Source organism: Ptychodera flava, unplaced genomic scaffold, assembly GCF_041260155.1.
Source record: "Ptychodera flava strain L36383 unplaced genomic scaffold, AS_Pfla_20210202 Scaffold_29__1_contigs__length_4469600_pilon, whole genome shotgun sequence".
Taxonomy (NCBI): Eukaryota; Metazoa; Hemichordata; class Enteropneusta; family Ptychoderidae; genus Ptychodera; species Ptychodera flava.
The window spans coordinates 1515242-1527711 of NW_027248351.1; the positions used below are offsets into that span (position 1 = coordinate 1515242).

At 38.0% G+C, this 12470-nt stretch overlaps 2 protein-coding genes across 2 annotated transcripts in view; one reads left to right on the top strand and one right to left on the bottom strand.

Moving 5' to 3' along the window:
- The window catches only part of LOC139127177 (uncharacterized), a 272426-nt gene that overhangs the window by 155247 nt on the left and 104709 nt on the right, over positions 1 to 12470 (top strand). The window lies entirely within an intron of this gene.
- Positions 911 to 1636, bottom strand: LOC139127124 (uncharacterized). Its single transcript, XM_070693044.1, has one exon. The coding sequence runs from the start codon at positions 1634 to 1636 to the stop codon at positions 911 to 913; it is 726 nt and encodes a 241-aa protein (XP_070549145.1).

Sequence of the window (12470 nt, forward strand, 5' to 3'; positions counted from 1 at the left end):
ATGTAAATTGTAAAATTTGCTTAATTTCAAACCCAATAATTAAGTTCATGTTTCTCCAAACAATTTTTACAAGGTATTTATATATCATTTGAAAGAACTTAATGCAATAAAGAAGTAAAAAACATTAAAAGAGTGTATCTTCTTGAGACTTATGGGATGCGTCGATTGTTTTCCTAATATATGGCTTGCCGTACATCCCTTTATAATATACATTTAAGGGATAGGGGTATGGGTAATGTTTCCTCTCCCACCAAACGCAGCGAATAAGGAAGCTACATAAATATCATATCTCTGAAACATTAACGCAGTTGTTTTTCCAACAAGATATGGCTTGATGGGGTAAACTCAAAAATTATGCAGTGACAATGCCTAAACTCAAAAGTTTGTGTTACTTTACTGACATTTACTCGTTAAAAGGAACATAGAAAAATACTCTATAGGCATTAAATAGCACTAAAAATGTTTAGTTGGCGGCCAAGATGGCGGCAAAGATGCCTAAATGAACCCCATGGGACAATTTTTGATTTTGGGGAACATTAAAATTCATTAAATATAGACCCTAAGGATTACAAAAATGTAGGTTAAAAACATACATCCATGGGGTGCATGGGAACCCTACCTTCCGACTAGACTATTTGTGATGTAGTTGAGGTTGTTGCACCAGCGGGTCAATCTGGGCAAGTATTTCTCAGGTAGTGTTTCATCCCATCCAAGGTTGATGAGTTGCGTCCTGTAGTTTCTGTCATGAGGCCTCTTAGTATAAGTTTTCCTTCTATGGAAACTGGTGCGAGTATACCGAATGGATCGTATATTGAGTTGACGATCGCCAGTACTCCCCGCCGTGAGAATCGCTTCTCCTTCAAGTCTACTTCGAATGTGAATGCGTCTGCCTCTAGAGACCACTTGACCCCTAATGATCTCTGCGTCGGTAAGGTGTCTTGGTGAAGTCCAAACTCTGTAGATCTTTGGCTCGTACTTTGTTTGGAAGTGCCGTCATGACTTCTTCGTCATTAGAAACGATCTTGTGGAAGTTAACGTTTCTGGTCGCTAGTAAGTCTCTTGTTCTATTAATGAGACTGATAGCTTTCTGTGCATCTGGTGCTGAGGTTAGTCTGTCATCGACGTAAAAGTTCTTGTCTATGAACTCTTTCACGTCTTTTGCATATGTAGATACGCCGTCTTCAGCGATCTTTCTCAGTCCCAAGGCAGCAATGGCTGGTGAGGAGACATTGCCAAACAGGTGTACGTTCATTCTGTACTGAATTACTGCTTTCATGGGGTCATTGCCTTTGAACCAAAAGAAGCGCAGATAGTCTCTGTGTTCTTTGTTGACGTGGAAGCTGTGAAACATTTGTTCTACGTCGCCCATTACTGCTGTCTGCTCGCGTCGGAATCGTAGCAGGATACCGAGGAGGCTGTTCATTTGGTCAGGTCCCTGAAGCAATGCGTCGTTCAGGGAGACTCCGTTGTACTTTGCACTGGAGTCGAATACTACTCTGATCTGCTGTTTCTTTGGATGGTAGACACCGAAGTGTGGTAGGTACCATGCGTTGTCGGCATCTATTTCGTCTTCTGGAACGGGGCTTGCATGGTCACGTTCCATTATTTTCTTCATAAACTGAAAGTATTCTTCCATCATTTGTGGTTTACGCTGAAACTGATTCTGTAGATTGTAGAATCGGTTCAGAGCTGATTGTCGGTTGTTCGGTAATTTCTTCGGGTCTTGCCTGAAGGGGAGAGGAAGTTCTAGATTTCCTTTTAATTTACATGGACTTCTCGTTGCATGATGTCCAGGAATTGCTTGTCTTCAATGTTCGTCGTAAGGTGTCCGCTTGAAGACGGTGGTGCCGAAGTTGACAGGTTTCGGGCTTATTATGTCTTTGATGTGGATGTGATGATTACATTCGAGCGCTGATTCATCGTAGCTGTTGAGGGTTGCAGTAGTACGGTGTACTGAAGTGCGGATTACACCTCTTGCTGTCTCTAGGCACAGTTCACCTGAAATTGTCCACCCTAGGTCGGTGCGTTGAGCCCAAGGCGAGTTTACAGGTCCGTTCCTTGTTTCTCTGACTTTCAGTGGTTCTGGGCAGTTTCTGCCGATGAGGAGGTGAATTCCGACGTTCCTTTTCGGTTCCGGAATGTAATCGATGATGGGCTTCAGATGTTTGAAGGCCTTGCAGATGTCTGGTGTGGGTATTTCGTTCTTGTCGCTCGGTATGTTGTCGTTTTCTAGCAGGACGGGAAGAGAGAATTGTTTCTTTCCGTCATGTGATTCTATGATGACGCGGTTGCTACGTCGTCCCTTTCTGAGTTCTCCTTTGCCGCTGCATGTTGACAGTTCATATTCAAGGTCTGGGCCGTGTATCTTCAGTGCGTCGAAGAGGTGGCTGTCACCCATACAGGCATTGGACTGGTCGTCTAGGACTACGTAAGTTTCTATGTAGTCTGCTGGTCGGTCTTGTGTATACACCTTTGCGAGGACTATCTTACCACACGAACGTCCGACTGGGCATTTCGTGAGTCTGGTACATTTTGTTGTAGCTTCTTGGGTTTCCTTTTCTTTATCTTCTGGTTTGCTTTCAGTCGCTTTCTGCATAGATCTGTCACCGAGTGTAGCGTGGAGACAGGTGATGTGTTTCTTGCTCTTGCAAATAGCGCATTCGATGTCCGATGTGCAGTCTTTGGCGAGATGTTTCTCAGTGCATTTAAAGCACAAACCTTTCTTCTTACACAGTTCAATTCTGTCAGCAACTGGTTGCTTTGCAAATGCTTTGCAATCTTTCAGATCATGTCCTGTAGCCTCGTGAAAGAGACATTGTTTTTCTTCATTTGATGATTTCGTTGCATGTACACGCGCTCTGGTCTTCGTATGTTGGCCGGATTTTGACTTACTTGTTCCAGGGGGTGTGTCGTCCGGTCTTGGGATATCAGGATCGCATGCTGCTTTCGCTGTGTCTTTCAGGAAGTCTTTGAAGAACTTGAATGGAGGAAATGTTTTGTGGCGTCGTTTGTATGATGCCACGTTATCTCTCCACTTGTTGAGGACAAATCTTGGTAACTTCTCCATGACGGGCCTGAGTCCCTGAGGTGTATTGAGGGACGAAAGGTCAGGAAGTTTTCTCATGTGTGCCTCTGTGTTAGAACACAAGTCTGATAGTTCGAGTAGCCTTTTGCTTTCGTCTGGTTTAACTTTCGGGAAGGACTTCAGTCTTTCCAGGATTACTGCGGTGATGACTGCAGGGTTGCCGAATCTGTCTTTAGTTCTATCCAAGCCTCTCTATATGACTCGTCTGGGTCGTCTACATATCGTTGTAGATGGTCTTTGACGATTTTCTGTGGATCTCCCTGCGTGTATTTACGCAGGAAGTCCAGTTTCTCAGATGTCTGTATGCAGGCCGTTGTTACAGTGGCCTCGAATGATCTTTTCCATGACATGTACATGGTTGAGTCGCCTCCGAATGTTATTGGTTGTTGTAGTGGTAAACGTTGACGGGCCATCATTTGGGCTATCTCCGTCAGAGGTTGCATGTTGTTGTTGTTCTGGCTTGTTGTAGGTGTCTGTTGATTTGAAGTAGGTGTGACTCTCACCTGATTCTGTTGGTGTTCCCTGTCTGGTTGTATCAGTAGAGGGGATGACTCTAAGTCTTTGTTTGTGCTTTGGGTACGGACTCGGTAAAGTTCAGTGTGGTAATGGATCATGATGCAATTCTCTTTTCATTGCAATGTATCGTGATACATGGTCGTTCGATGACTGGTCTGGTGTAGTAAGTGTCTGTACTGGTAAGGATTTTCTTCGCCACTTGCTGGAGGGTTTCTGCATCTATCCTTGCCTTTTCTACTTTCATTTCAGCTTCGATAACTTTGATTTTTGCTTGATGGTGAGCAATTGTCTTCATATACTCTGCCTCTCTTGCTGCAGAGCGTGCCTTGCCTTGTGCCTTTAATGCGTTTGTTCTGGATGATGTTGATGATCTGGTCTGTGTGAAATACGCAAGCTGCCTAGTGTAGATCCTCGTTCGGATGGTGATTTGAAGTTGAGGGCGCTGTTTTCAGCTCTCCTTGTCTTTGCATCATTAATGTATTCATTCGCTTGTTCAATGTTCCTATTGAAGCTTATTTCCGTTAATTCTGCTTGCTCCTTACCTTGTGGAGTCTTGTCTTGTTGATAAAGTCTCTGAAGTTTGTTCCAAGTTTGTTCATATTCCTTGGAAAGTGTCTCTGCTGTATCAATTTTGCTTTCTGTTGGGTCCTGCATCCCCCTAAGGTCGATGAGAACTCCCCTTGTTTGGTTCCAAATGCTTGACAGGGCCTTTTCAGTGTTCAGGGTAGCATAGAGCAGTGTGCTTTCGTTTTTTCTACTGTCCTGTAGAGGGGCGCCCTCAGCAAGGGCAGCAGATCTACTTCAGCAGTGGCCGTCCCCCTGGGGAACCGCCTGTTACAACCGATAACGTAGTAACTAACCGATAACGTATCAAACCCGATAACGTAGTAAAAATTAACCGATAATGTAGTAAATCAACCGATAACGTAGTAACGAACCGATAACGTAGTAAATTTTTCTAACCGATAACGTAGTAAAAATTTACCGATAACGTAGTAATTTTTCCTAACCGATAACGTATCAACAAATTTACCGATAACGTATCAATGAACCAATAACGGATTAAATCAACTGATAACGTTCAAAAGTTAACCGATACAGCATCAAAACAACCAATAACGTATCGATTAACTGATAATATCTGATTAAGCGATTAATGGGGAGCGATAGATTGATCAATTTATAGATAGATAGATATTAGATAGATAGTACTTGGGCAAGATTGATTGCTATCATGATTCATCAAACTACCAATTTGGTTTTAAGCCCTCTCATTCTACTGACATGTGTGTATTTGTTTTGAAAGAAATCATTAGCTATTATAGGAAACGAGGTAGCAATATTATTATTACGTTTATGGATGCTTCTAAAGCATTCGATCGAGTTAATCACTGGACACTGTTTAAAAAGCTGATCTCTAGAAATGTACCAATTCTTTTCGTAAGGTTTCTCCTTATCTGGTACAGAACTCAGAATATTTTTATTCGTTGGGCCAATTGCCTATCTGACAGTTTTACAGTAGTCAATGGTGTTAAGCACGGGCGGAGTTTTATCTCCGAAGCTTTTCAAATTCTATGTTGATCATCTGAGTACAAGACTAGTAAATTCAAAAGTGGGATGTAACATAGGTGGTGTTTTCATAAATCACTTAATGTATGCTGATGATATCTGTTTGATTAGCCCTTCTGTCAAGGGAACTCCAAAACTGGTTGACATATGTAGTCACTATAGCGACCTGCATGACATTACTTTTAATGCGGAGAAAACACAATGCATTTGTGTAATTCAAAACGTACTCTGATTGTATACACCCCACCTGTTTATCTTAATCGTATTAAAGTATATTTGTAGCAAAGAAAAAGCATCTTCGGTATTTGTTGACGGATCAAGTTTAGTGATAATGATGATATTGAGCGTCAAAAGAGAGCATTATATGTATCTGCATATATGCTCTTGAGGAAATTTTCTTTATGTTCTGTGACTGTAAAGTATAATCTTTTCAAAGCATATTGTTATCAATTATATGTGGTAATCTGTGGGTTAATTATACTGCTGGTGTCTTGAAAAAAAGTGAAAGTTTGTTACAATAATGCAGCTCGCATTTTCTGGGCTATGAGAGACCCAGTAGTGCAAGCTCTATGTTTGTTTCTAATAGGATTGATATTTTGAATTGCTCTTTTATGAAAGCAAATGTACAGTCTGATGAAAAAAATATCTTACAGTGAAAATACAATTGTAAGAATGGTTAATGATGTACTGTTTTACAGTTCTGAATTGCATTATAACCTGTGGAGAAAGTCGATCTTTCATGGTTTGTGAATGCATTTATATATGGATAGTATATACAACACCAGTTGTATTTTGTATCACAGTATCTATATCTCCTTTGTGTAATTTATATGGACAAATGTAGTCCGAAATAAACAAGTCAGATACATAGATATATAGACAGATAGATAGATAGATAGATAGATAGATAGATAGATAGATAGACAGATAGATAGATAGATAGATAGATAGATAGATAGATAGATAGATAGATAGATAGATAGATAGATAGATAGATAGATAGATAGATAGATAGATAGATAGATAGATAGATAGATAAGTCGATCAATGTATCGAAAGATAAATCGATCACTCAATCGATAGATCAATCTATCGATGGTTGATAGATGGTCGGTCGATCGATCGATCAATAGATCGATAATTAAATTGATGGGCTTATCGATCGATAGAACGAAGCATCTATCATTTCGATAAAAAGATAGATCAATCAATCGATAGATCGATCGATCGATTCGATAAATTGGTCAATAGATAAATAGATAGATAGATCGATTTGATATCACATTGTCTCGTACTCAATTTTCTTTTCTTCTATTTATTTTTTCCCTTTAGCGTAAATTGTTACAAATTTCTGCAGCAAATTAACCGTGTTTCGACTGTTTTCATGATAGTACGGACGACTAAGTTGAAGTCAATGTTGTCAAACTACTGGAATTGGTTTGGGAAGTTGTTTCTAGTCTTGCTACAGTAGCTATACAGTTAGTTCTAGTTGGGTAAAATTCAAAGAAATAGTATAAGTACTGATGAAACTAAGGCAGGGTAATGAGCGGCTGTTGGTTTACACAGAGAACCCTACCGAGAAAGAAAACTATAATGTGTATGTATCGGCTACAATTCAGAAAGAAAGTATGGTTGTAAAAGCAAGATGAGAAACAACTTTCCAAACCAATTCAAGTAGTGTAGCAACATTTAGATCAAGTTAGTCGTTCGTGCTGCAACAAAAGTTATACAGGCAAGTCATGGAAATACTTTCCTTCGCATGAAAATGTGATTATCACAAAACATCTTTTTAATGAAGTAATCGTACCAGCTGCAAAACGGACTAGAAGACTTTTTCCTTTGGGATTTTTTTGGCTCTATCTAACCAATTGCAATACCGCAATCACCGACAGCCAACATCGCAACTTTCGCACACATATCGGATACGTCACCAATAGAAATAACTGCGTGATTAGTGATTAACCAAAGAACATTAACGATTTATTCGTACAATTGACGATTTTTCATGTTATTGAAAATCTCCATCGGCTGTATTTGAAAAGGGTAAGCATATCAGTGATTAATATGCAGGAACCTAATATAAATGTATGAGTGAACTCTGGTAAGGCCAAGAAAAATAAAAAGTTTGTTTCTCATCCAGACATATTGCGAAAATGATGCAGTGACGAGGGCTTTTTTCTTCTCAATTATTTTTTTATTTTTCAACCAAAAAGAACACGCAAAAACATGAAAACGACATAGGAATGCGCAGAGATAAATGCACAGCAGTGTTGCTTTAGTATTTTTGTATAGCAATAGTTCTGTGGTTTGACTTTTAGTGCAGCAATGCACAGTTTTGACAGCTTAATATAACAGTGACAAATGTGTACAGTTCTGAATGGAATGTTAGTGTCAGTTATTTTGTTTACAATTCTGTTTTACACAGCACTGTGTTATGCACTATCGTCGCGTATTTTCGTTTGTTTTTGTTTGTTTTCATTTTATATCCTTATGAGCAGAAAAAAGGTTGACGCGGTGGGTCTGAATTGACGCGCGCGAGGATGAGAAACAAACTTTTATTTTCTTGGCCTAAGCGTTTTCTTTTCTGTCAGCACTATACTATATACGACTACTCAATAATTTTGCGATGCCTCCGTAATCCTACTTCAAGTAAGATGTGACGACGTGAATCACGACAGAAAGGATAAAAATGAAGGAAAAAGAAATATGTTGTCTACAAAATCTGTTAGCTTGCTTACAGGAGAAACTTGCAAAATTAATGAATTTTGATTATAAGGAATTCAATTGAACAATGAGTCCAGATTTACCTGTAATTCAGTCCCAGAATGAGAGTTACATTGTAAAGATTTATTGCCATTTTGATATTAGTGACGTTTTAAGTAACGGAATTTTATAATCGGTCATGTCGTAAACTTTTTTCCAAGTCCTCCCGACTTGAAAGTGTGTCGATAAAGACACTCACATGTGTGTTGTATCTTTAATTCATCCTCCAGGAATATTTATTAATTAGTTCGCATTTCCCAAATTGATGAAATTCGAATCGTGATGTCTGAGTAATATCACGGAAACAGTATACTCCAAGTATGTGTAACTCTGAAGGCGTAACTGATTGATTTTGAAAAAAATGAAAGCTACAACACTCATTTATATTCATTTAGTTTCCATTTATTGATACTTTATTGGTCGGTGATAATTTATTTGTTGACTTGATACATAATCTGTTGATTGGAATCTTTACTCTTTGACTTGACTAGGTTATTGGTTGATTTGATACCTAATTGGTTGATTTAATACTTCATCGATCGGTTGATTTGATACGTTATTGTTCACTTAGCTACATTATGGGTTGATTTGATACACTATCCCTCTATTTATCTATCCGTCGATCGATCTATCTATACATCGAAATATATATATATATATATATATATATATATATATATATATATATATATATATATATATATATATATAGATCTATCAATCGTTCTCTTAGTCGAGCAATCGATAAATTCAATCATTCAATCGATAGAAATATCGATCGATTGATAGATCAGTGCATCGATCGATCAATCAGTCGATCTATCGATTGATCAATGGATTGATCGATCGATCGAGGATAGATCTATCCCTATGAATCTATTCCGATGAATCACTTGACCCAATACATTATCAGTTGATTTGATACGTTATCGGTAAATTTGTTGATACGTTATCGGTTAGGAGAAATTACTACGTTATCGGTAAATTTTTACTACGTTATCGGTTAGAAAAATTTACTACGTTATCGGTTCGTTACTACGTTATCGGTTGATTTACTACGTTATCGGTTAATTTTTACTACGTTATCGGGTTTGATACGTTATCGGTTAGTTACTACGTTATCAGTTGTAACACCCTTCCTTTGTTTGTTCTGTGGTATTTCTGCCTTAGAAATGCCTCCGTGATTTTCATTTTGAGATTCTGTGTGGGCTGGTTGTTCAGCTCCTTCGACTTTATCTTCATCCATTATAGTTTCTTTCAGTCAGTTGTAGTTGGCTGTATATATATATATATATATATATATATATATATATATATATATATATATATATATATATATATATATATATATATATATATATATATATATATATATAGATATATACAGTGGCCTACCTTGTACCGGGGGGTAGTCTATATGCAAGTGTCCGCTGTGCACTCGAGCCAGTGTCTTGTCCAATGGTCCACCGATGTTCACGATTTTTCACTTGCGACGATTTTTCACTGTGGCAGAGTCCAGTTACTTTTGTATCCGCTGAGTGCCAACCACTTCAGAAAATAACCACCCTCAGTTGCTTTAGTTTAGGATAGGTTTATTCAAGAAGCGGTGAAAACTGGGTAAATAAAGAGATTAAAATACAAGGTCATTCATTGTCTACATCGGAGAGTCGAGGTAAATCAAGTCCAAAGTAAACGGAATAAAAGAACTAAATTCTACTAAAATATCTAAGCACTGCATTCAAAATGGTCCTCATGATTTGACTTTGTTTGTACCGTCTATTTACTGTCTGTTCTGTGCTGTTTTGTGTCTATGTTTACAACTATTGTCTTACAAATTTTGACCTAGTGTTATTGATTATGGATTGGTATGATTGCGATTATTTTCATAAAAGGAAATAAACTTACATCGTTGCGCCTACAGTCCTACTTTTGGCTGGAGCGTTTGTGAGATCCACGTGGCATGTCTACTTGCTTTTAAGACAGTGGAAGAAAAACGTGTCTGCGTGGGTGTAATTTAATCTTTAACCTTTTAATAATTGTTTTATCAAGAAGTTTCTTGACCTTTGTGTCAGAGGGCCTTAAGAAAGATAGAGGGCGATCTTCTGAAAATCTAGTTGGGGTCATGAAGGGTCAATTCAACACAATATATATATATATATATATATATATATATATATATATATATATATATATATATATATACATGCCTACATTTTACATGCATACATTCACATCATGTATGTCAAGTAATAAGTGACCCAAGCCCTTCATTTCCCAACGAGGATCATGTGATGACAGATGCGTTTTGCATTTGTTTTAGGTCCTGTGTGTGCTGTACAACTTATGTGGCGGTATTTTTACTTAAAATCTGTAATGTACATGAGAGAATAGCACCTGATCTCAGTGACGTCATGAGCCAGATCAGTTAAGTCCAGTTCCTCTTTTGAACTCAATCGCAACAACTAAAGCTCTCGGAATGTTTAAGACTAAATATGTATTTATGTTGCGAGAGCAGCCAGCGCACGCTTTTCTGATCGGTTATATTTTTGAATTTGCTGTTCAGGGTGTCACGGTGCTAAGGGCATTAACTCATACACAGTCTCCGGTTCGGACAATTTTGCTGGCAAACTCGGCTGTTTTGAACCCCAGCTGTTCGGAGAGTGGTTCGTTACATTTTCGTACATTGGGGCCAACAAGTTCAATTGAAAACGAAGATTGTATCTGAAAACACCATCTGCGATGCATAGGGGTGTCGCAGATTCGCTGACCGATCTAAATTTGGTGCCAGCGCCCGCTAAAAACGTATCGAGAGTTGTACAATCAGGTGCAATAACCGATTAACATCTAAGCAAATCTGTCCTGCACGTGGACTGTCCATTGCCCACAAAATTTAATCTCTCAGCGGATTTGTAAATGTCAATCCCATGGCAACTCATCAACAGTGATCCGAAATCCACAGTTGGCTCATCTCAAATAAGGAAACGGTAAATGGAATATTTCCGCAAACCACTACAGTGAGGTATTAAAAATAAACAAAGGCGAGTTTGAATTTATTGAGCGTACACACGATACTTTGCATGGTTGGTTTTAATCTGCAAGACTTCATTTTCTTGTCTCACAGGCTTGTATTTCAAACGTATTATCCTGAAACTTATTTAAGCTAGTTGCTAATGCACTCTGCGTTACTTTCACTATGAAAATATTTTTTTTTCAAAGGGCAAGTGCTGTACACGCCACCATGACGGTGATTTATAGATTGACAGCCCGTGTAAATTTATGCCTTCCTCAATATTTTCGTCGGTGAACGATGTTTCGAATAAACGAAATTATCCTATAATATATCGTACATCCGTGGAAAACAATCGGATCTGGTGCACAGTACGTCAACTTGAATCACGGCCTCCAATGGTCCCCAGATACGTACCTCATGGAACTAGCTTTGTACTGAACTATCGTAAAGTTTGGACATTTCGATTTGTCTTTTTTTGATGCGATGGGAGTATCGATGGTATTATCCGACAACAAATATTACCCTCCGCTTTCAAAGTATAATATTTTCATTAAATTTACTTTATAAATGATAGAGCAGAACAGTTTCTTTCGATATATATATATATATATATATATATATATATATATATATATAGATAGATAGATAGATAGATAGATAGATATATGAATGAGTAAACTAGAGTTTTGCAGATAGTTGAAAGTATATTCGTAGCATGTGTAACTATATTCATCCCGGATAGATAGATAGATAGATAGATAGATAGATAGATAGATAGATAGCTAGCTAGCTAGCTAGATAGATAGATAGATAGATAGATAGATAGATAGATAGATAGATAGATAGATAGATAGATAGATAGATAGATAGATAGATAGATAGATAGATAGATAGATAGATACACTTGAAGTAGGTTGAAAATTTCTTTGCGTTGCAGGTAGTTTAAGCTCCTCTCACGTCAAACTTTAACGTAGTACGCTATGCATGGTGTTGCTAAAGTTAGAATAGGACTTTCTGATATAAACAAGAGATGATAGTAAGGACACTTATTTTTTTCAACAAAAATAATAACATATTATGTGGACATGTCAAAACGTCCAGCTATCGTCCCACAAATGTTTTTTAACCTATCAAATTTACTATGAATGCGTTCATTTTTGCGATTTCAAGATCTTCGTGAAGGTAGACTGATCACATACAACGTTCTGTAGAATTTGATATTGCGAAAACCCTGGCCGTCTGACGAACGTCAGACCCAAAGCTTATAGCTATGCCGTATCAAATCCACCAGCCATGCTGCTATACGTACAGTGTGTCTGTTGAATCGGGTTCAACAGTGAAACAACTGATGTAGAACAGCGTAATGTTACAAATCTTATGTGATTAAAATTGGAAGACATCAGTTTTGCCCGGAGCTCCGTCCTCCGTCTCGTGATCATTAGATTGAAGGCTATCATTGGTTCCAGGAAACGTTATCATCTTAAGATGATGCAGTGTTACCCTGATTTTCAAGATATACTGTTTTGG